Consider the following 26,178-nt stretch of genomic DNA (forward strand, 5'->3'; position numbering starts at 1 on the left):
TATTATCATGACAGCCATGTAGCATCTTCAAGCTTACACAATTAAGGGTGAGCTTGGCAAGACATGAACTTTTTTTAAAGCTGAATTCAGCTGGATGAAAGAGTTGAATCGAATCCACAAACCCAAGCATTTGAATAATTCAAAGCATTTGTAGTGAAACTAATGTTGTAAACTCGCAGTGTTTTTCTGAGTAAAAGTGATGATGTTTCAGGAGGATTTCTAAGCAAAGCTGTCAGGATTCCTGTTGTCTCTACAGTGAAGAACGATTGATTATTAACAAGATTTCACATGGGAGCCAACCATGTCTCTGCATTATTAGATCTCCCACATCTGCATCTCTAGTTGCCAGAATCTTGTCCCCCACATCACCATTTGACGGAGAGTATTCAAACACAACATTAAAATAATTGAATCTGTGTATAATGATTATTGGGTTTGAAGACGGAGGAGCAGCAGAAGGTGGACGATCAAGTTGCCAACTAAACATACCTTTTAACGCAGTTCTGTTGAAGAAATTTGAACGGATACAATAGTCTGAAAAAATAAATGATACTTTGAGGTGTATCTTTGGGTAATAATTGCCCCTTTCGAAAGAGTTTGCCATCAAGTTGTAAACAATTTACCTCCAAGATACAACAAAATTAGCAATTGCAGATGCAACGCTTGAATTGTAACTTTTAACTGGTACTTATTAGTTTGAAGGACGTGATGTTTCATGTACATACCAAGAATAATTCCTAGCCCAATGATAGGTGAATCACACCCCAAATGGATGGCACTGGTTGGGTCTTGCTAAGAACACTTTTCTTTTGAATTAATTTTAAAACGTTGCCACCCATTCAAGTGCCTCTTGGTCAGCTCAAGCATCATGTCTCTTTAGCCATGGACAAGCCTTGGTCTGCCCAAGCATTGTATCTCTTTGAGCCTTGTGCCCATGTCACTGATTCGAATTGGGCTATGCCCAAGCCCTTGGGCCCCTAAATCTATCCCATGGTTTGGTGAAATTAAATCATCATTTTCTTTTGAAATGACGTCTTTACCAATGAGCCAATGCATCTCCTTCTAATAGAGATATATATATATATATATATTATTTATCATCTCAATTCTCATCATCTCATAATACGGTATTAGATAATTAGAGATTATGATTTTTTATTTGTAAACGTATTATTTAATGTCACATCATGAGATGATAAGAGAATAGATGATTAATAGATTTTTCCATATATATATTCTGTTTTCATTTTGGTTTTTTGAGAGAGAGAGACAATGTTATACCCCAGAGATCTGTATGGGTCTGTTCATAAGTTATCCCCTTCCACTGCACTGCCACACGCACACAATGATGATGTTATTTGTAAGACTATAAATTACTAGAAGGAGCCTTCTACAGCCGCTGGAGGACCCCGTTCGGAGCTCCCACTAGGTTTAGAAATTTTATTTTTTTACAACATTTTTTAATACTTTGAAACATTTTTTAAAAAAAAAAAAAAATCATAATAATATTAAACAAATTTTTCTTAATTATTAAGAAAAATAAAAAAATAAAAAAACACACTGGGATCCCCTAGCAGGGGATCTAGCATTTTCCTTACTAGAATTCTTCATCAAATGAACACATTTTTCCGGACAAATCGGAAATTGAACATTTGTTTATTATGTATGAGTCTTTAAATTGAATTTAAATAGATTAAAAAAATAGAAATATGGGGGAAAATAGAGATTAACAAAATTAAAAAAGAAAATTAATTTTTTTCTACTTCCATGTATGGTAGAGTTTTGTAACAATAAAGGCATTGTTAAATTGAAAGCGTGCACCATTCAGTCATTGCCTTAGCTCGCATCACTTCAACCTCAACAGATCAACATTGTTTATTGTTTACGATGACAGTGTCTTCCAAAAATATGTACAACAGGTTTTCAATATTAATCAACATCACTTCCCACCCCACCTTTTATGAGGATACAAGACTTTTCGGGCATATTTGAAAACACAATTGTTCTATATTCTCAAATTACTTCATTATTATTTACAAATTATTTCCTTATTATTCACAAATATTTTGAGATATTCTTAATATCCAAACAAGTCTTTAGACTTTTTAAGTGTCTTTTACTATTATTATAAAATAAATCACACAAAAATAAAAAACTGACGTAATTTGTTTTAATACGTCAGATTGTAAAGCTAATTTTAGTGTAAAGTAAATATGACGCATCACATGAAAAATCATATCAATTTATAAGTTTATTTTTATGTAATCTCTGTATTTGTAGCAATTCTCTAAAATAAATATATGACCGACACAACATCTCAGACCTAAACAAAAGGTAAGGAAGACAATTCCTTAAAAAAGATATGATAAACACACCTCACATTTCACAACACTTTACACTATTTAAAAAAATAGATATTTTTATAAAATACCTTATAAAACTAACATCATTTTACAACATCAATGTGTTGTGTGGATACCATTACTCAACATTAATAAGCCTAGAACATACAAACCCCTTGAAACTCAGAAGTGTTGACTCCCACCTTGTTTTCTAATGGCTTGCGCCCCACTAACAAAAGAAGTATACATATTGTTACTCAATTGTTGCTTAGACGAGACCGACATCATTGATCAAAATTTGGCCTAAGAAGAAAGTATAGCCCCCCCAAAAGTAAGGTGCTACTGAATATCAACACTGTTTGTTTGATGTCCTACTAAATGGAACCATCCCAATTTTATAAAAGCAGAAGACAACTGGCTAATCGGCAAAAGTTATTACTGTAGATTAAGCGGGCATCAAGCAAACTCGTGCCCTTAAATCAACAACATTGTTCCAAAAAGGATTCAATCCAAGACGGTGCATCAGCATATCCCTAATGATGCTCAAAAAAGATACCATTTATTCCAGTCTACCTATACCCTCTACAAGATAGGATCTATTTTGACATCACTCAGGTTGAAAAACCAACCATAACAGCACTAAAAATGCACGAGAAAAATGAGAACGGGCACACACATCTTAAACTCAGGCATCGTCAAGAGCAAGGACACCAGGGAGTGATTTCCCCTCAAGAAGCTCTAAGCTGGCACCACCTCCAGTTGAGATATGGCTCATCTTCTCAGCAAGCCCAAGCTTCTCCACAGCTGCAACAGAGTCGCCTCCTCCAACGATTGTTGTCACTCCCTTGGCAGTCAGGTCTGCCAGCGTCTTGGCTATCGCCTGCAAGCAGCAAACAAATTGCCCTCATTTCTAAGCCTAAAAACATGAAACCAGTCAGAGGCTAGTCAAGCAAGATTTCAATTCCCACATTGGCAGCGATCAATTTACCACTACAGAGAAATCATTCCGTGAGAAGGTAAATTAGTTGCAATCCCTTCAAATATTTGTTAAAATAAACCTTTTTCTGAGTTAGTAGAAATAGAACTTCGTTACAAGGAAAGACCATCTAGCTTTGAATATGGTCATAGAAAAAACAATCACTGGCAATAACTTCTTTGGATGACAAACCAGCTCAAAAATATCAAAGCAGACAATTTGATGACAAACCAGCTAAAAACAAATAAGGCCCATAATCATTTTACTGCATCTTTGGAGAAAATGAGCAAAGCCATCCAAACCATGGCATCAAAATTCCACCAAAAATTGGTATGGGTCTACATGCGAATGATTCAATTAAGAGACTGCTGTTTGATTAGATCTCATGAATGCTATACCTCTGTTCCGACAGCAAATTTATCAATCTCAAACACACCCATAGGTCCATTCCAGATGATGGTTTGGGTAGTATCCAGAACTTCACTGAATGTCTTGATGGAATCAGGTCCAATATCCAAACCCATCCACCCATCCGGAATGCTAGATGCTGGAACAACCTGCAAATATATCGATAGAGTATTTAGGTTCTCTAATATGAATTCAAATTCCTACTCTATCAATTAAAATTCAATCAAGTCCAGCACACTTGATTTCATGACAGATAGTCGTTCACTAAGATAAAGAGGGTTCTTCCCACTAGGTTATTTCGTTCATGACAGAGGGTTGTTCACTAGATAAAGAGGGTTCTTCCTATTAAGTTACTTCAATTTTCAACCAAATAAGAATGCAAAATGATCAATCCACATCTTGAAATAGAGTAAATATTTTATAGAGGAATGAACCTTGCTGTTAGCATCAGCAGCAAATTTGTCAGCAATAACCACATCAGTTGGAAGCAGTAGAGACACCCCTTTCAACTTGGCCTTCTCCATTAGGGATGTTGCAAGATCCAGCTTGTCTTCCTCCACGAGGGAAGACCCAACTGAATATCCTTGCGCCTTGTAAAAGGTAAACATCATCCCTCCACCCAGCAAAAGGAGATCAACCTTCCCCAACAAGGATTCTATCACTCCAATCTTGGTTGACACCTTTGAACCGCCAACAATAGCGGCAAATGGCCTCTTGGGGTTTGCTACAGCTCCAACAAGATAGTCCAGTTCCTGAAACCACAAAACAAGTCATGGAAACAAATTAATGATGCAACAAACAACTAACTATAATATAAGTATTCCATATATCATTAGGACCCAATTCAAATACCACTTTTTTTATGCCTCTCATCAGTGTTTATGGATAGCCAAGTATAACCAAGCAATAGAAAATATTGCCTGGGAAGCCGCAGGCCAAGCTCAGAGACAATTAAGTTTGATCAAACTGAGCACAAAGAATGCTAGCACTCCTTAGGTAAAGTCAAGTTCAGCTCAATTAAGCTGTCTAGCATTCAATGCTAACATTATAAATGACTCAACTACTCATAATCAATTGAGTTTGATCAAACTGAGCACAAGGAATGCTAGCACTGCTTAGGTTCAAGTTCAGCTCAGTTAACCATCCTAGCATTCAATGCTAATACTATAAATGACTCAACTACTCAATGATCAACATACTTTCTGCATGAGGAATCCAGCAACAGCTGGTTTCAAGTATTTAGCCACTCCTTCCGTGGAAGCATGGGCCCTGTGGGCAGTGCCAAATGCATCATTCACATAGACATCTGCAAGAGAAGCCAGCTTCTTTGCAAATTCTGGGTCGTTCTTCTCTTCCTCCTTATAAAACCGCACATTCTCAAGGAGCAAAACACCTCCTTCTGGAAGTTCATCCACAATCTTCTTGACTTCCTCACCGATACAGTCATTTGCCATCTTGACCTATTAGCAAGAGAAATAAATAAGCATGAGCAAAAGAAAGCCTTTAAAAAGTGAATCTCAGTCTGGAAATTCAAGTACACACACGTGCAAACAAAGAACAAACCTCAAGTCCAAGAAGTTCTGACAGCCTTGGAATAAGGGGCTTCAGACTGTACTTAGGTGTGACACCCTTTGGTCGTCCCTGAGAGCCACAATCCATGTTGAAATAATTTCAGGAGTTATCAATTGCAAAGATTAAATTATGGTACATTAACAAAAATAACAGAGACAGAAATCCACACAATGAGTCAAGCTGCACAATAGCAACAATGTATAGCATGCAAGAAGGAAAAGGAAGAGAATATTTGAAAATAGGAGGAGAAAAGTGGACGCCCAAATTGAATCATGATACATTAACAAAATAAGAGAGAGATAGAAATCCACACAATCACTCATAAGATGTTTAATACGCCCAAATTAATGCCCATCACTTTTTACTTGGCAAGATAACATTTTTCATTATAGAAAACATTTTTCATTATGACGTACTTAAATTATACTCGTCCCAAAAAGCTCGGTAGCTAACCAATACTATAGCAGAAGAATACCTATTTAATCAATACAATGAGGGAAAAAAAGTTGATTATCTTAGATTTTAAGAGAATTAACGGCAGCATCCTCATACTACAATTTGCTTTCATAACTGCCCATGATCCACAAAAAGATTAACCAACAATTTCAGTATACTCCACTATCATTATATCTATCTCTGAGTACAAAATGAGCTTTTAAAGAAAAGGACACAAAATGTGCTTCGTTAATCCTACAAAAGTGAACAAAGAACTGAAGTACCAACAGATTTTCACAACTTTCACTTTGATAACCATCATGACGTCATTTACTCATTAGACTAACCAATGGCAGAGGAGTAAAAATTAAATGTCAAAACTTCAATAAAAACAACAAAGAAAGTGAACCCATAAAACAGACAAGGACAAGATAAGACTGTAGCAGAAAAATATCAATATAATGATAGAGACCGACAATGAGGACTGGTTTGCAAGAAACAGGACCACTTCTAAAATAACAACTCCTAATCCTCAAGAACCCCGAATATCCAAACTTCCAAGAAAATCCAAGGATTTCTTAAGACATCTCATTGCATTTTTTTTTTTTTTTTTTTTATCAATTTAAGACATTTCATGGCAGTTAAAGGCCACGAATTTGCCATCTTTGATAAAACAATCTTTTACAGCAGAACCATCAAAGTAAAGAGATCAGCAACAAACATTTTGGAGACAGCAATTTATATAAATGGCTTCAACTTTACCGATCAAAAAAGTAAATTGCTTCGTTTTTCTTCACCCGGGACTGATTCTTGATGCCAAAATTATTAACTTCGAATGCTATTAAAGACGGAATATTTTTCAAAGTGAATAATGATATCAACTTATACTGCCTCAGGAGAGCAACAACAAAACAGGCAATAGAGTTATCGGTATGCAAACAATATTCAGAAAATGTGAAAAATATATCATAGTCCTAACTATCAGAAACCCATCACTAGCCAAAATTAATGTTAAGAAACAAGTTAACTGATGAATCAACATCTAAAGGTCTGAGATTTAAAAACAATGGGTACCATCTTTTCGTGGACTCTTTTTCTTTTTCCTTTTCTTTCCTTAAAAAAGAGAACACTTTAGATCAATCTGTTTAATCTATATTTTTTCCTCGGACTGTTCACTACACATTACAAAGAGAACCCATGTGGATCATCAACGATCCAATCAATATATCGGATGGAATCCATCCAAAAGAAAAGCAACAAAACAAAAATCACCATGCGCCATCACTGAGAAGAGAAGTCAACAAAACATAAAAATCCAAACAAAAAGATCCCGACTTGAATCGAAAGATACTAAGAAAAACTCAGATTTGACATCACCCAATTGTGGAACATTGAAATTGAGGTAAGCATGCCATACGAGGTGAGTGCAGAGGATGAGTTTAGCGCCATGAGACTGCAAATACTTGATGGTGGGGACAGCAGCACGGATTCTGTTGTCATCGGTGATGCTGAGGTTGTCATCCAAAGGCACGTTTAGATCGACCCTCACCAAAACCTTCTTCCCCTTCAAATCCGCCTCCTTCAGAGTGCTCACGCTCCTCTTGGTCGCCATATCAGTTCCTTACCTTCAACACACAAAACAAGAACAAAACCACTAACACCCAGATCAGAATCAGACTTATTACAGAGATTGGTCGTCGTTATAATTAGTGGGTAGAATACTTACAGTGATCAAAAAGAAAATTAGAAAACTTTCGAGCTTTTAGACAGAGAGGAAGAGATAATCGTGATCAAATAAAGACAAGGCAGATGGAAGGTTGGAGAAAAGTATATATGGGGGTTGTCGGCGTGAAGAGCTACTATGTAGTGCCCGTGTTATATTCTTGGCATGAATAATCTAGCCGCGCCCAAATCTGTGTTCTAGTCTTCTAGAGAATCCACGGACTCAAAAATTGGAATGGTTTCAGAAAAGTGAGATCATTGTATTAGACAAGCTAGATTTTATTATAAAATAATATAAAAAAATTAAATGAAATCTATATTTTTATACATGATAACGATATACTTTATTATTCAGTATTTTTTAAAAAAAAAATTCAAAACATAAATTTTTTACATAATTTAAAAGAAAATAAATTCAATCAATTAACATAATTATATAATTTAATTAAAAATAATTTTTTATAAAATTTTACCTTCTTTTATTCTTTGAGTTAATTTTTATAAAATTAAATTTATTTTAAATTAATTTATATAATTACTGAATTTATTTTTTAAAATTATGTAAAAATGCCATATTTTAACATTTTTAATCTAAATTTAAATAAAAAAATAAAATAACTGAATAGCAAAATAATAATAAAGAAAGTATATAAATATCATTACCTTTTTACAAAAGACAAACTTGTAATAAACATTACGGGTGTCGGCCGCTTGGGCTTTCTTTGATCTTTTTTCTGAGTTTCCTTTCCTCCATTAGTTGTAAGGAATAAAATCTGAACTGATAATGAGAGCATCAGACCGTTGTTTTATTAATTGCTTATTTTTTATGTAGTTAGAATCTTTATTTTCTTCTATAGAACTATAAGTTCTTTTGGAAGAAAGAATACTTCGGTGGCTTGAAACTTGGGCATCCTATTGAAATATGTCTACAAGGTAAGAGCCTTTAATTAAAGGGCTTTGCTACACAGAGTCGGGAAATGCAGTCGGCGTGCAGTCGGCTGTACGGAATGAATAAAAAAAATTATAAAAAAATTATTTTATATTCAGGGGGACCTACATGAATTATAAAAAGTTATAAAAATAATTTTTTTTTTCATGTAGGTCCCGTATTAATTTTTTTTTTACAGCCGACTGCACAAATCATTTCTGTTAATTAAATAGATAAAGAAAAATGCTTCTACGCGGCTCCAGTTATACTTTGTTTTATTGACTTGACATTATAAAAAAAAATTAAAAATACAACTATAAAAGGGATAAAGGAAACTTAAGATTTTTTTTTTCACACGCCATTTTATTTTAAATATATATATATATATATATATTTTAATAAGTCATGTGGTACCATATAATAGGATCATATTAATAGAGCAAAATGAGCGATATAATTAGAATAGTACAATAGCATTACTCATAGATAAATATAAGAACTACATAAACAATTTAGATTATATTCTTAAAAGAAAAATCATATTTGTAAACACGTCTTGAGAACACGTCCCTTATATTTTTGATATGATTAAAGTTAATTTATTTGGTAAGTAGTAGATCTTTTTTTTTTTTAATATCTGTGAGTATCCGGGTTAGTTTGTACACACGTCGACTAATTTTATGGAGCCTTAAAATTAACGACCAGGTAAACCTCCAGTAATCTTGAGGGGACTCGAACTGGCGACCATTTAGAAGCAAACTCAAGATCTAACTAATTGAACTACTTGTTTCAGTAAGTAGCAGATTATGATAGAAACTTGAACTTTATTCACTTTTTTTATTTGAAAGGAAAACAATATTATTAAGTAACTCGTATGAATGAAAGAACAAATGCATGAAGGATGATCCTCCATGTTGACAATAGTGTCAGTAACAGAAAGCGCAGTTTTTACCAAAATATGAGCTATTGCATTAACCTCTCTTCTCACATGCGGAGCCGTCCAGCTACTATAGTGAAGAATCCTCTCCTTGATATCACCAATTATCATTCCAAAGCTGGTCCAGAATTCATTTGCTAATGATATGATGGATAACTGGTAATGAATCACCCTCTAAAATAATTTGACTTAACCCCAACTCAAGACCAAATAAGATAGCTTGATAAGCGCCGGTGGCTTCTGTAAGTAAAGCATCTGCAAACATTGGCCTATTCATCCTCGTGCAAGCTAAAACTCTACCTTTCCAATCTCTAACAATGATCCCAATACTTATCTTACACTGAATTTTGTCCACAGAAATATCCAATTTCAGAGTACCTTGTGGAGGAGGTATCCATTGTTGAACTGAATTGCTTATTACATCAGCATTTGCATTTCTTGGATCTTGTAAACTTCTCAATTCCTGCAATATGTTCTTTGACTGCTACACCATAGCATTTAGATGAATGAAATCAGACTGGAAAACAAACAAATTCCTTCTCTGCCTGATTCTTCTTACTACAACTACAAATTCTTCCATCTCCTCTTTATCATAAACAACATTCATAGCTCCAGATAGATCTAAAAAAGTTTTCACGCAGAAACTAGTTTTCTGGATTCTTTTAGAACACTAACCCCAAATGTATTGTACAATACTACATTCCTAGAAGGCATGGATCACTGATTATTTTTCATTAAGACATTTTAGATATTCCAGAGCTTTTTTCTTGAACAAATTTACATTTGTTGGTATTACTTCTAGACAAGCTTTCCATAAGAAAATCTTTTTAGTTGGGGGGATTTTTAGGTTCCAAATTGTAGACCAAATGTGTTTTTGATTTTTGCTACAAGATGCCTGTCCTTAAGCTTGTCTGTACCTCTTTTTGCATGTGGCATGCACTTCTCACTGTGAATTGGCCATTTGAAGTTCCTTTCCAAATTCTCTTATATGGATTTTTGCATTGGCTAATTGGAATCCTTTTAATTGTTGCAGCCTCATCAAGAGAAAAAATTTCATTAATCAACTTAGGTCTCCATTAATTTGTATCAGGATCAATCAACTCTTGAACCTTTGCATTTTCATCAAGAATCTTTACAACATTTTGTATTTTAAAGGAACTGGGTTTTGGTAATCATTTATCTTTCCAAATCTGCACCTGCTGCCCATTTCCTATTCTCCAAACAACACCTTCATCAAGCAAAGATCGAGCTACAAGTCTACTTCTCCAGATAAATAAGTGTCTACTTCCAAGTTTTGCTTGAAAAATGAAAAATTCCTGGCAAATATTTCATCTTTAAGACTTGAGAGGCTAGTGAATTAGGATACTAAAATAATATCAACATTTGCTTGGTCAGCATTGCCAAATTAAAACTTGTCAAGTCTCTAGGTCCCAAACCGCCATCAGATTTGGCTCTGCCCATTATGTTTCAAGAAATCCAATGTATATTTCTATCTAAATCTCAAACCACCATCAAATTAAAACTTGAGCTTTATTCATTTGAAATAACTATAATGACGCTAAACCTAAACCAGGTTAAAAATAATAAAAATTAATTTTTTTAATAGAAAACTAAGATTTCATTCATAAATTGGTTCCAAAATACAAGTTGAAATTAGATTACACCATCAAGATTAGCCCAAGCTGAGATTAATAAAGGGGCTTCATGCCACCATAGAATTGTATCTTGTCATAACCCAGATTTAAATGCTGGTTAACGTTCAGTGGAGAATTCTAGATGGGATTAATAAGCTAATATTTTTTTAAAGCTCAATTGAGATTTATTGGATAATTTTGAATAGACTAAAAGTTATTAGTAGTGGATTAATGGTTTTATTGGGTCCAATAATCAAATTAAAGCACATCTAATATTTTATGGACCAACTGCACCTCTATTTAAATGGTATTAGGCCTAATAATTTATTAAAAAGCCTAAAAATATTTATTGGATAAGTTGAGTTCATTTTAGAGTTTAAGATCATCACGTTAGAGTTTTTAAGTGACTAAGCCCATGAAATAAGCCCAAGACCCATGGTAAAGGACCCATCACCCAATTGCAAAATACCCTACCCGATGGTTATATATATCCAAACTGTGAGCCCCATGCACGTAAGTTCATCTTTCTCTTCACAAACTAGGTTTGCCATAGTCCAAAACCCCTCTATCCCTTTCACCCAGCGTCTATCACCTTGTCGAAGCAACCCACTGCGTGCTTGTCAAAACCCCAAGGTAGGATGCCACGAGCCATGCCTTGACTAGCACCCGCACATGCCAGGACAACACGCCAGCAGCACTGTTGGCGTCACTTGATTGCCCACAAACCGAGCCCTTAATGAATGCTAGGCCACGGTCACCCTCCATCAAGTAGCGAACAGTCAGCGCGCGCATGCAAGTGAGGTTATCACACCACACTCAGCGCACGGCTAGACTGCACGCATGGGCTATGCCCACACACCGCGTGCATGCATGGGCTGTGCATAGGCACAAGGCCTATGCATGGCCTAGGCACCGCACAGCACACGCTTGCTTGCCCACCTTGGAATTGACGGTGCGGCTGCCCAGCAGGCCCACGCATGCTGGCATGCCGCTCAATGCCCTGGTCTTGACCAGGGCCATGCTGATCAACGCCCTGACCTTGGTCAGGGCCTTGCTGCTCAATGCCTTGGTCTTGACCAAGGCCATGCTGATCAACATCCTAACTTTGCCCAGGGTCTTGCTGACCAACGCCCAGGCACCACAGCCAGGTCCATGCAAACCAATGCCCAGACCCCACTGGCCTAGGCCATGCAGCAGCCTGCCATGTTCAAGCCAACCACGATCCAACCCAGCGACTCACCAATGGCGCCCAGCCCACACAACCTGGGCCACACATGCAAGGACCATGGACCATCCAAGGCTAGCCCGGCAAGCCAACCTGAAGACCCACACATGCAAGCATGCAGCCTATGCTGTGAGTCATCCTGGCCACCCATGGGCCACTGACAGCATGAGACCTTAACCAGGAGGCGTGGACCCAGAACCATTTTCCCTTTGTAATCATTTTAATTGCTTTCTAGTATAAGTTAGGCAATAGGCCACCACTTATCTTTATCTTTGAACATTTGGACGAATTTGGCTTGTAAGCCCCCATATACACATTGGTGTTTTGTCACTTAGGCTCCATTGGGTGCAATCCGTGAATCCCAAAGGAGAAGGCTCACCCTGTGCAATTCGTGAATCAGGGTAACCTATTCATTTCATTGTTTTCCTTTGGTTAATGCATTGTTAAGGTATTTCAGCATTTTGGATTGTGTCTATTGCATCACATTCGCATTTGCTTGCTGATCATTTTGAACCGTTCGAGTGAGGCATCGAGTAAGGCAGCGAGGAGTTGCCATTGAAGGGCATCTGGTCTACACCAGGCCACCCTGGTCGAATTTGGAGTAAGGTCAGGGACAAGCTGACAGTTACCACCCACCAGCAAAGCCACACGCCCAGCCTTTGCAACCTGTCTAGCCATAACCGCTCCCCTACTTTGTAGGGAGTAACCAATCATCTCTTAAACCGCTCAGCCATCACCCACTCGGCTAACCCACTGAAACCACCCTTAGTCACATGTGCTTCATCATCAGAAGATACTTGTACGTGACTTGGTCAGCCCCCAAGCAAACGACACCTGTGCTTGACTTGGTCAGCCACCATTAGGAGACACCTATGTGCCTGACTTGGTCAGGCCACCAGCAGGAGCCACGTGTGCTTGACTTGGTCAACCAGCCACCTAACCGCCTGATCCCACTCACAACCGTTTTAGCCCATTCAGCTACTGCACATGCATGCATACACGCCCAGTCACTAGAATCACACCCACCACCAACCACTGATCAATCATACGAACTCAACCAACACCACCCATAACCATCACGGTCAAGCAAGTGGCAGTTCACATCGGTCATCGAGGAGCAAGAAGGGGCGCGACAGCTCGGTGTATAGGATCTCGACCGAGGACCCTATCAGTGCTACACCCACTCCATTGGACCATTCATGCAATTCATCCTTTCACACGATAAAGCACCTCCCAGTAGGTCATGAAGGACTCTCACCATAATCAAGCTCAACACCATCCATAGACCACGTGAAACCAACAATGAGAATATCAAGGCTCGTAGACACAAACCTCCGTAAACCACCACCTCACTGATGTGAACCCACGGGATTGAAATTCGTTGAACCCACATTTAAATTAAAACTTACCCAAGAAAGTCAAGAATCAAATCAAGATGATCTAGACCTATTGAAATCTTGTTTCGAGAACCTAGATTCAGTAAGAACACCATAAAGGGTCTACATTTAATAAGTTTTTAGTTCAATCAAGAACAAGTAGAGAAAACTGAAAATTCTTCATGAAGAAAACTTCATTCAAGTTCAACTGTCTCCAAAATGTGGCTACAAGTTTATTTTAAACCCCTCCATGAAACCCTAGGGCCAACTAGGGCCTTCATCAATTAAAAGACATGGACTGAACATCTTTAAGTCCAAAATATCCTAAACTGCACGCCTATAACTAATTAAAAGAAGTCCACTTAATGAATTAAATAGGCTCAAATGTCTACAACCATAGAAACATTAAATAGGCTCACACGCCTATACTTAATGAAATAAAGAGTCTATACTAAACCACTAGGCTATGCCTTCCCCCTCTGTAACTTGTATCACATGGATTAAAACTAGTTCTTCTTTTATCAAATCCATCTTAAATGTTGGGGTCTTACTTGATAAATTTGCAAACTCGGCTCAAGTGGATTGCATCAATCCTTGCATTGCTTCATTGATCTTCTTAGCTCTTAACCTTATAATTGGTCCATCTGGAACTTGTAAGAGATCTTTAAGATTCGGTTCATCATGGTGCTCATCACTCACAGTGTCGAGCTATCTCCTACATGATGGAAGCCACTAGGCCCACTACCTCAATTGTTAAGTATCCTATACAGTTCCACACCTTAACACAAACAAAACCCAATAAAAGAATGCGTAAAAATGAGAACAAAAGAATGACAGAAAACCCAAGAATCAAGAAATGGATTCTTGAAAGAAATATTCGAGGGACCTCCAACCTCCACTTAATCATTAATCTTCAAGAAACTAGATAAAAGAATTCATACGAGGCCTTCTGTTTTTATATCTTCCTACTTTGTAGAAACAACTACGTTTTATTACATTTATACAATCAAATGACTACGTTTTACCACTACAACATATTAACATCCTCGAACCCTCGTTGCTCCCCATTTCATTAACCAACACACACCATTTTGCCTTCAACTAATCTCTACTCCTCAACGCATCGTATTATTAAATTTAATGCACCGTTTCACTCCAGAAAGTTAATATCGTTGCCTTCATGAATTCCCCTTCCTTTCACTTCATTTCCACATAGCAAGTTCAAACACTTAACAATCTACCCCTCTCTTTAATGTCCTTGACCTCAAGGACCTAACAAATCTACCCCTCATCAAACATTTCTCATAATAACTCCCAGGAGCTATCCGCAGCTAGTGCACCACGCCACTTCACTGGCACTTTAGTAGCTGCATGCCACCCCACCTTCCTCAATCTCCTTTCCAAAATCTATTCCAATTCAGGCTGGACTTGACCTTGAGAGTCCACGGGTGGTAGAGTAGGCAATGGAGTAATATTTTGGCCAAGATCCTTCTTCAAGCAAGAAACATGAATACTAGATGCAACTTTGAAGTGTTAGGCAAATCCAAACTATAAGCCACTGACCAAACTTTCTGCAGCACTTTAAAGGGTCCAAAGAATCTTAGAGCAAGTTTCAAATTATGCCTCATAGCCACTGACCTCTATCTATATGGTTGGAGTCTTAAAAATGCCCAAATACCTACTTCAAAAATTCTTTCAATCTTTCTTCTATCAGCAAACAGTTTCATTCTTTGCTAGAACTTAAGCAAGTTCTCCTTTAATAAGCCCAAGATTTGATCTCTTGATTTTAATTGTTGATCCATTGCAGCATTAGTAGTAGTGCCAGAAATGTAAGTCAACAATCTAGGAAGTGGAAATCCATAAAGAGCCTCAAAAGGATATAAACCAATAAATGAGTGACAAGTGGTGTTATAATACGATTCTGCTATAGGAATCTACAAACTCCATTCCTTAGTATTGCCACTAGTATAACACCTCAAGTACCCTTCCAAAACCTTTTTCAAGGCCTCGATTTGCCATCAAATTATGGGTGATAAGCAGAGTTAAAATTAAGTGCAGTACCATGCAACTAAAATAGCTCCTTCCAAAAACTGTTTGTGAAAATAGGGTCTCGATTAGATACAGTTGACTTGGGAAGTCCATGCAACTTGAAAACTCCATTGAAAAAGATCTCTGCTACCTTAGTGGCTGTGTATGGATAGGCCATAGGAAAGAAATTGCCAAACTTGGTAAGCTTGTCCACTACTACAAAGATCATTGTGGATCCCTTAAAAGGAGGCAACCCTTCTATAAAATCCATAGAAATGTCTAGCCATAGAGAAGAGGGAATAGGTAGGGTTTGTAAAAAGCCAGCTGGGTGAACTGTTTCATTCTTACTTCTCTAACAGACATTACATGCTCTAACCAACTTTCTGAAATCTTTCCTCATGCCTTCCCCAAAAAAATCCTACTTAGCTCTATACAATGTCTTATGATATCCCACATGGCCAACTTGTGGGTTATGATGAATATGCTACAACACCTTGAGTTTCAAAGGAGAAATTATGCACCACTACTAGTTTGCCTTTCCTCAACAGCAAGCCTTGTTGAAGGGTATAATGCTTAGGTCCATCTTGACCTTGTTTGAGCCTTGAATGAATGCCACTTATGGTCTATCTGTAACACAAAGCATGACTACTATATTCCACTTCTTCAACTAAATTCAATCTAGCATGTAGACTTTCTCCACACGCTCTCCAGCTCTTAGACTTAGGTCAATAAACCCAAAAAATGAACTAACGCTTGTAAAATACATTCAGGTAATCAATTTACTAATTCGTATTTGGAACCTGAATCTTATCCAACCAACTTCATGTTCTTTTTTTCCAACTCAAAGACATTATATTTTTTATCTTATTTTTCTCACATAAAATTGAAAAAAAAGAGTAATTCTAAATATAGTTTTAAGATTTACAGACCATGCATACTCCTTTTGAAAAAATAGTAGATACCACTATTAAAAAATTATTTTTTTCACGTGAATCCTAAATTTACATAATTTTTTAAAAGAACTTCGCAAGGAAATTATTTTCCTAAAATTATATCACGCAATCAACATAGTCATCTTAACAATCATAGCTATTACTCGATTATACAAATGAACAAATATAGATATTTTTTTTTTAAGCAAGCAGTTTCATAAATAAACTAAGGGTTACATGATACAAGATTTAATGGGAGTGGAAATCCCCAACAACCATCCCAAAATAAACAAACGCAACACCAGTAAAAATAAAAGAGAGGGATTTAGAGCAAAAAATTGACTCCCGCCCATTTCTCATCAAGGGGAAGTCACTTGAAGCAGTTTTAGAATAATCTAATAAACAGAATATTAAACTGCTACTAAAAGTCACAGTGTGATGGTATGTGCTGTAACTTGTTTGCCTGGACTAGTTGCAGGAGTCTTCCACGACCATTTTATCTTGATCATCGATTAGGAAAATAATGAACATAGGAACAACTAGAGGATGCATCAATACACCGGCATACAACTTTCATTGTCTGTGATGGCGTGTGCGGATCTGAGAAATCTGAAGCCACTAGTCCCAGTGGTGTCATGAGTGACGTCGGCAAATGCTTTCTAGTGCGTAACCGTGTGAGTTTCACGTGTCATTTTTTTGAATAGTTTTCTTCGACCACCGACAGATTAGCAGCTTGAGAGTATATTGGTGCAGGGTGTGGTGGACGGAAAACACTGAAACAAACGAAAAAAACACTATAAACAACTTTGGCATTGGCCGAATCGGAGGAGGGAGGGAGTCGAATCTCCAACCCCCTCTAGGCAAAGGAAGGAGAATGCTGCCGATAGTACTTGGTAGAGAGAAAAGGACTATGGAGAGAGAGAAAATGAAAACTCAGACTCTCACATTATTTAAAATATAGATAGTTTAGGTGTAAAGTAAAAGTTTTTATAATTTAGGGTATAAAATAAAAATAAATACTAGTTATGGGTGAAAGAAGTAATTACCCTTTGATCAGATTGGTTAATGCCCATAATGCAAAGCAAAGAGAACAGGAGGGAAAGAAAAGGCGTGGCATGTGATTATGACGTGCACGAAGGCAAGAAAAAGGTCATAATAAATGTGGACCTCTCGTTTTTGTGGTCAAGAATTACAAGTTCTTGAGATGGGCTGTTTTCAAAATCAGCCCCTTCCCCTTTTTGACGATATCACCATCTTTGAAAATAGAAATACTTTGTCTAGGACTCTAGATTGTGTATCTCGATTATGTGTTTTGGTGACTAAAAAAAAAAAAAAAAACTTATTTTTTATTTTTATTATTTAATGATCAAATTATTACTTAATTATTATAATTTTTCTAAATTTTTAAATAAAATATAAAAAATAATTCAATTTTTTCAAATCTCAAAATAAAAATTATATTAACAAATTTTATTCTAATAATATTTCAACTTTATAATATATTTATTTAAATTTTTCTCTTTCATTTTTCAAATCCTCATAAGACATCATAATTCAAACTATTTTAATATTATTTACAAAAATTTTTATCTCACCTATTTTTCAAGCATTCCCTAAACAATTATCCTCGTTAGAAAACGAATGAGTTCCTCAGTGTTAGCCCTAAACAATTATTATTGTTTTTCCGTCACAAATTGTACAGCTACAAGGCTATATGGCTCGGAAGGTTATAGATCAATCAGGAAAGACGCATTCAATTACTTAAAAAATATTAAAAATAATATATAATATAATTTAAGCATTGAAAATCTTCTATAAAAATAATAAAATATAAATTCATTAATTAGTTTTTTTTTTTTTTTTTATATGTCGAGAAACCTCTCTAAGGCAAAACCCTTTGGACCCAACCCCAGTCCCATGAACCGCACAAACCTAATATTAACTTATTAAAGCGTTTCAATAAACAATTAAAAAAATACACTAAAATCAGTTTGTTTTCTGACCGAGTTAATTTTGAATCCATTGAATCAATCTGAATCAAACCTTTTTTTTATTTTTTTGGAGCTGCAATGGTTACAACCTGCAATAACACGCCAAAAGGAGAAATTGAGGATGGCAAAGAACCAATTTATTAGATTGTTTGAATGACTTTCCCTGCCCAATCTTACAATATGTTCTGTTGAATTTCCCCAGAAATTGGAATTCAATTCGACCTTACATCAAAGGAAACATCATGAGCATTTACAACCAGAACTCGTATCTTCCTACAATATTACTTCTCATTGGCAACCTCACCTCAAATAAAAACAATAGCATGGGAATGGTTGGAAACAAAATCAACTTAAAATGTCTTACACGGGAACAGGAGTGGCTTCATCAAGAGCAAGGACACCAGGGAGCTCTTTGCCTTCCAACAATTCCAAACTGGCACCACCACCAGTTGAAATGTGGCTCATCACAGCAGCAACTCCTACTTTCTCTACTGCTGCAACAGAATCTCCACCCCCAATGATTGTTGTCACTCCCTTCCCACTAAGCTCTGCTAGCTTCTTCGCAATAGACTGCAGTCATAGGTACAACTTCACTTGTTCTCTATTTATCTATATATAAAGAGTATGCAAATGCAATGGAGATGAATATGCATATGTCCCTATGCAACCCTATTATATGGTCATGTATTTCAAGTCAAATATGGGTGTGGCCTGGATAAAGTTGGTATAGCATCCCAAGTAACTTGACTTTTACTTCTTGTTTCCAACATACATTCTTACACACAAGCAACAGAGTCGGTTATGGGGTAATCCGTCCTGCAAAGACTTTGTTAGGCTATGTTTGTTTGTGTACAGATAATTGGATAGCAATCTGGGTTTTGTACAGACTACAGAGTTTCAAACACGGTCTGTATAGGATACATTAGGCTGAACTGCATGTTACCATCCCTATACACGTTATGTCCAACCAAATATGCCATCCATAGGATGAAACAGATTCATAAACAGTGAAAACAAAAATGAATAAAACAAGTTCCTTGCATACCTCAGTTCCAACTGCAAACTTGTCAAACTCAAACACTCCCATTGGCCCATTCCAGATGACAGTTTTAGTAGTGTCCAGAGCATCATTGAATGTCTTGATAGAGTCTGGTCCAATATCTAATCCCATCCAGCCATCAGGGATGCCAGAAGCTGGCACAATCTGCAATGACAATGTTTATTTTCCAGTAAAGCGTTGAAATGAATGGAATGTGAGAAAAAAATATCCAAGGAACAAATTTTGTAAAGGGAGCTTAGAAAACAAACCTTGCTGTTAGCATCCGGAGCGAACTTGTCTGCAATTACCACATCAGTGGGTAACAAAAGGGAAACTCCCTTTGCCTTGGCCTTGGCAATGAGTGTTGTAGCAAGATCTAGCTTATCTTCTTCTACCAGGGATGAACCCACTGAGAGGCCCTGGGCCTTGTAAAATGTGAAGATCATTCCTCCACCAAGAAGTAAGATATCAACCTTTTCTAGAAGTGACTCGATTACCCCAATCTTTGATGAAACCTTTGAGCCACCCACAATGGCAGCAAATGGCCTCTTGGGGCTTGATACAGCGCCAACAAGATAGTCAAGTTCCTAAAACAAGAAATGATAACAGAAAGTGATACTTCTTTCGTAGTTTTGTTGATAAGTACACACGTCAATCATAAATTCATGTAGAAAAGAAGAAAATACTATCAAGTCTGGGATTTCCAAATTCTGTCAACTACCCTCAAGGATTCCTCCTAGAAAAATAAAATGAAGGATTGATCATTCATATAAACCACTTACAGCTCCTACGAACTAGATACATATCACAAAATACACAGGAAGGAAGCATTGATTCTTTCCATTTATCCACCCCAACTTTATTGTTCCTCTATTCAAACTGTGTTACTCAAATATATGGATTTTATATCAGCTGGCATCAGTTAATTGAGGCTCATGAAATATATGAAATTAGTAAAAAATGCCACCTCATTAAAATTTTTGGAGAAAGTAAAAACTACAGCAGAATAATTAGAAATCAATACATAAAAAACAAATAAAAATGAGAAATCCACCTTCTGCAATAGGAAACCAGCAACAGATGGCTTCAAGAATTTTGTAACCCCTTCAGTTGATGCATGAGCTCGATGTGCAGTCCCAAAAGCATCATTCACATAAAGCTCAGCTAAGGAGGCGAGCTTCTTTGCAAACTCAGGGTCATTCTTTTCTTCCTCCTTGTAAAATCTCACATTTTCAAGAAGAAGGACACTGCCGTCAGGAAGTGAAGCCACCAACTTTTCTACCTCTGGACCAATAACGTCATCTGCCTTCACAACCTGTTCATATATAATACAAAATAACAAAGGCATTCCAAGATATGAGTCACGATCCACCACATACTGACAATCCTTTTTCCCAATTGTTTATTTTACTTCTATATTGATGAAGATGAGGATGCACCTGAATGCCAAGGAGTTCAGATAGCCGAGGTACAAGAGGTGCCAAGCTAAATTTTGGAGTAACACCCTTTGGTCGTCCCTGAAGAATTATTGAAAGTTACACCAATTTAGCTCCTCAAACTAAAAGTATTACCTTATACAGCAGAGAAAAGAATGTGTGCCCCAAATGTGTCAACAGATAACTATTTCAGAAACATCTTTGAGCGAGACATCATGAAAACAAGCTAAACCTATATACTATATATTTCTGCGGTATGCAATGATTTTATGGATCATCGATTAACTGACCAAACCTCTAGCGTACTGTTAAAAGCCCCAGAGAATGAGCCCTCAACAGAAAACATGGCATTATTCTCGACCCCAGGTATTGAGTGTGTTCCGCCAACCATTAGGAATGAAAAACTTTTCTATGACTGCAAAAAATAAAAATTAAAAAAGACAAAATATGCTGGATAATACACAATTCAGCACGTAACAAAAGCACTAGACACGTCTTCGCTATAATCCCCAAAAGACAAGTCAATTTGAAACTTCCCCAAGTCCATTTCAGCTAGTAAATAGTTAAACTGGGACTAAAAAACTTTCTACGGACTTCTTTAAAAACCCCATTCAGCAAAGACTGAAAAATAATTAACAGACCCAAAATCATAGGCAGCCATCAACGTTCAATGTACGATCGAAACTTAACGCAAGAAGACTAAAATGAAGCTACTATCAAACCCACAGGCCACACCATCAAGAACCATAAAATTTGACGGCATGATCAAAACCCAATTCAGCAAAGAAAAAAGATAACGCTAAACCATCAATCACAAAGCACAATGAAAATCCGCTGCGTGATCAAAACCCAGAAACCAAAACCTCAAAATCTGCAAAGCCAACATACCAAATGGCTGGAAAGAATGACTTTAGCTCCATTCTGAATCAAATGCTTGATAGTTGGTACCGCAGCTCTAACCCTTGTATCATCAGTGATATTCTGGTTGTCATCCAGAGGCACATTTAAGTCAGCCCTCACAAAAACCTTCTTCCCCTTCAAGTCTGCGGCGGACAAGTCCCCAACACTCTTCTTAGCCATGGAAACCACGCCTCTCACTGCTTTTCCGCCGAATGATCGAACTTTGGAGGCCACTCCATGGGCGAACAGAGGGTCGGCGGCGGAGAAGCCGAGGCGGCGGATGTTGGAGGAGCGGAGGGAAATGGAGCAGGAGGAAGAGGAGGAGGTAGGGGAGAGGTGGAGGAGAGAGGAGCGGATGTGGGAGGTGGAGGAGGAAGTGGCGGTGGGGAGAAGAGAGAGGGTTGTGGGTGCGGTGGCTGAGGCCATTGCTGCGTTATCGGATACGCCTCAGATAGAGTGAGAGAGCGAAGAAGAGCGCGTGTATGAAGAGTGAGAGGTTTATGTGGACGAGATAAATGGATTGGTTTTGATTGGGAAGAGGATGAGAGCCGTAGAGAGAGAGAGAGAGAAACGTTGACGTGAAGCCGAATGTGAATGATTGGGCAATGTTTGGATTTCTCTTATCGTTGAAGAGAGGTTGAAGATGTTCGATGCTTTGGAGGTTGTGCTACTAAGCATCATACGGCAGACGGCATGGCTGGCTCATGATCTATTTTATTTTATTTTTTTTTATTATTTTTTTTTCTCATTTTTCACGAGCAAGATGACTTAAATTAGGTACTTCGTCAGGTAAAATTCTCATTTCAAATATAAAATTTTTATCTTATCATTATAATTTTTTTAAATTTTTATATAAAATATAATAAATGATTTAATTTTTTCTTAATTTTTTCAAATCCTAATATAATAATAATATTAAAATAAAATATTTTAATATTTAATTTTAAAACTCAAAATTCTCATATGAAAAATCTCAGTGGCCAAGTAGAACTGATAGATAGTTTCTGTTCGGATGTTTTGAGTTTTTTGGTAAATAGTAATAAATTGAGTTAAGAGTGAGTTATATAGCATCTATTTAAAATAAGTTTAAATGTTAAGATAGTTTCGATATATTTATGAAAAGTTGAAAAAAGATTATAAATCACATGTGTAAAAAGATTTTAAATTGAGTGAATTTAATATTTTAAGAGTTAGGTACTTAGATGTTAAACTTAATTTAAAATTAGATTAAATAGAATTAATCTCAGTTGAGTTTAATAACCAATCGGAGCTAAGAGGATTGAAATGAATTCTTTATCATTTACAATATTTTATTAAATTTTATTTTACATACTAATTTATATAATATATCATCCATCTACTTATTTATTTTTATATTATTTAAATATTATATTTTTAATATTTTTTATTCATTTCAAATATTTCATGAATTTACAATATCTCTTCATATACAATATCGTACAATTATGTCCAATACACAAAAAATAAAGATTTATAAGTCAAATATAAAGTAAAAATAAATTCAATATATATATATATATATAACAATGATATTATAGTATGAGAATATTAAAAAGTATATATGCATATTTACAATGTCTTTACATCTTTCAATATTTTTAATATTTCCTATTAATGTGATTGTAATTTGTCTATCCACATTCTAAATAATAAAAATAACCTAAATAGAAAAAATAAAAATAAAATGAAAACAAAATGAGTGTATTAAGAGTTTTTTCACACACTTGGATTCTTAAATGTTGACATTGTATGTACTATAGGAGGAAATAGTAAAAGAAATTAGCAAAAACAAAAAAAAAAAACTAGAAATAAACAATGAGAGATAAACAATGAATAATTTTTTTTTTTCCGGATAGATGACCATTTTACTCTATATATAGCGGGTTACTATAGCAAATTGTATTTTAGATTTCCTTTTACATAATCGAATAAAACTTGTTTTTGAATAATTCTTTAAATAATTTACATTTCTTGTATAATAATATATAAGCCATTAAGAATACTCTAAATGGGAGAGGAAAATTAGACAAATATCCGATTTATATAGATTAAGAAATAAAATAAAAATAAAAAATGGGAAATGGTTAAAAAAAAAAAATCACTTCCATGTTATTTGACATAGAGGAAGGAAATTATTGTCAGTGATATTTAACACATGATATTGTCAGATTGTCATGAAGAACACTATAATATTCTTATTGGAGTAAATGTTATTGAACATCATCTACATTGTCGAAAGGATAAGTGTGTAATTCCTTAAAAGGTATGACTCAAATGACAGGTGATCGACATAGAAATTTAGCAATCCACGGGAAGCAGCTTGCCAATGGTGACGCGAGTGGTGTACAGTCATGTATGGTGGGAAAGCAAAGTGCAAGAATGAGTTGTGCTTATGGCTCATGCACCTCCTTATGAGGTGTGTGAACCGCACACTTTGTTGGGCATAAAAAAAATGATTACTAAGGTCTATAAATTGATAAGAGATGACTCTCATAGTGGGGCGTGTGGTGGTTGAATATAGGGATAGGCTCCTACTTTGACAGAGTCAAAATGCCTAATTTCGACTTTCGATTCTGATTTTGGTTAAAGGCCAAACTAAACTCTGACTCTGACTCCGATTATGAATCGAAATGGATTCCAACTTCTATCGAAGTTGCTGGAGTCAGAGTTAGAGCCACAGAAAGTCCCAAAAGCTATAAAATTCCCCTTAAGCATGGTAGAACCTCCAAAATAAATTAACCTAGGATCGATATACCCAGGTCTACCTTCTTCTCCAACTGCCGCAACAGCGGTGAGAGTGTGGCAGCTTCGGTAGCATTGAAGAAGAATCCACATCCATTTATACAATCTCCTAATTCGCGCTTTATATTCAAAATTGGAGCTAGAATTTCAGCAAACTTACATTTCTAATCAATATTTCAATCCACCACTGGAATCAAGCCCACCAACACCAACAATACCCTTGACTCAGAAAAAGCCACAGAAATGAAACCCTATCTTAGATCCTCAACTCTCCAATTCAAGAATACAACTCATAAGACTTTCGAATAAAGTTCCAAAAACATAGAAAATTGTTTATGCTCTCTCTCTCTCTCTCTCACACACACACACACACACACACAAAATCAATCTACCAAGTATGGGAGGATGAAGAAGAAGAAACAAGTTGAGGAAGTGAAAACAGGACAGAGAAAATCCCAAAAGAGGCCTAACAACACATCAAACTAGTAGAAAATATCATACGGAGAGACTTAGATGATTGGTAGAAGATGAAGAAAGAAAAGGAAGAGACTGAGGAGAACCAGATGAGTAGGGTTAGGGTTAGTGAAAAGGAAAAAGATGAATATATAAAAAGAGAAAAACGATATCATTTTAAGACTATCAATAAAAAAATAAAAAAATAAAAAAATAAAAACTGAAGGAATTTGGTCTTGTGGCCGTGGGGGCTCAAACCCTTCATGTGGTGTTTACAAAATAATACCACAATTTGTTAGGCTACTCAACCTTCTATCACTTATATTACGATATAAAATATATTAAGTACATTAACTAAAGTAGGAGTCAATACTCTGTAGTTTTGTTCAACTCCGAACTTCGACTTTGACTTTGACTATTTTTACCCTTCAATTCCAACTCTAGCTCCGAATTCCCAACTCTTTTAGAGTCGGAGTCGAAGCGGGTGTCGGCCAGAATCAGAGTCGCTAGAATTTTTGCACACCCCAAGTTGAAGATAGATAAGAGGCATAGATCTTAAGACCAATAACCCAAAAAGAGAGAAAAACATTGACAATGGTGAACAAATTAGAAGAGAGAGAAAAAAGAGTATGAAAAGAAAAGTATTGAGATTGTCAAAGATCTATGATATATTTCAAATGTCAGCTAAGAAAATTCATATTCTCAACCATGAACCAGGAATTGGACAAGTCTATAAGGAAGTATCATGATGTTACTTCGAGGCCAAATTTTTTAAGGAGGAACACGACACCTTGCGGGACAAGCTCCGTCTAGACCAGGAATTGGAGGAGACCAAACAGTGCTCTCGCGAGTATGCCAACAAGGCTGCCTAGGCGGAGAGGGTTCGTCATAAGCTCAGCCTAAACCTTGATATTACCAGTGGTGAGATGGCCCAATTACTAGAGGCTCAATTTGAGGATCTAAGCAAAAAGTGGCTAAGTTGGATGTTGAGTTGAGAGCTTCAAGAGTGGAGGTTGTTCACCTTTTGCCGTAGCTTGTGGCAACCAAGGATGTCCATGATAGAGTCGGGGGCTAGGTTGCA

The 26,178-nt window shown here is 36.4% G+C and overlaps 2 protein-coding genes across 3 annotated transcripts; both read right to left on the reverse strand.

The window, feature by feature from the left end:
• Positions 1 to 2,761: 2,761 nt before the first annotated feature.
• Positions 2,762 to 7,685, reverse strand: LOC122282968 (phosphoglycerate kinase, cytosolic-like). 2 transcript variants are annotated; one of them, XM_043095065.1, is made up of 7 exons: positions 7,460 to 7,685; positions 7,151 to 7,358; positions 5,290 to 5,367; positions 4,926 to 5,186; positions 4,161 to 4,478; positions 3,717 to 3,875; positions 2,762 to 3,222 (listed from the first exon to the last, which is right to left on the reverse strand). In XM_043095065.1, exons 2-7 carry the CDS (start codon positions 7,343 to 7,345, stop codon positions 3,028 to 3,030), a joined length of 1,206 nt encoding a protein of 401 aa, XP_042950999.1. In that variant the 5' UTR covers positions 7,346 to 7,358; positions 7,460 to 7,685; the 3' UTR covers positions 2,762 to 3,027. The 2 variants fall into 2 exon arrangements, with proteins under 2 accessions (XP_042950999.1, XP_042951000.1); XM_043095066.1 differs by lacking the exon at positions 7,460 to 7,685 and having other exon boundaries at positions 7,151 to 7,387.
• Positions 7,686 to 18,621: 10,936 nt separating this feature from the next.
• On the reverse strand, positions 18,622 to 22,487 carry LOC122282969 (phosphoglycerate kinase, chloroplastic). The gene is made up of 6 exons (XM_043095067.1): positions 21,870 to 22,487; positions 20,985 to 21,062; positions 20,600 to 20,860; positions 19,815 to 20,132; positions 19,552 to 19,710; positions 18,622 to 19,076 (listed from the first exon to the last, which is right to left on the reverse strand). Exons 1-6 carry the CDS (start codon positions 22,305 to 22,307, stop codon positions 18,867 to 18,869), a joined length of 1,464 nt encoding a protein of 487 aa, XP_042951001.1. The 5' UTR covers positions 22,308 to 22,487; the 3' UTR covers positions 18,622 to 18,866.
• Positions 22,488 to 26,178: the final 3,691 nt, after the last annotated feature.

This window comes from Carya illinoinensis, chromosome 11, assembly GCF_018687715.1.
Source record: "Carya illinoinensis cultivar Pawnee chromosome 11, C.illinoinensisPawnee_v1, whole genome shotgun sequence".
Lineage (NCBI taxonomy): Eukaryota > Viridiplantae > Streptophyta > Magnoliopsida > Fagales > Juglandaceae > Carya > Carya illinoinensis.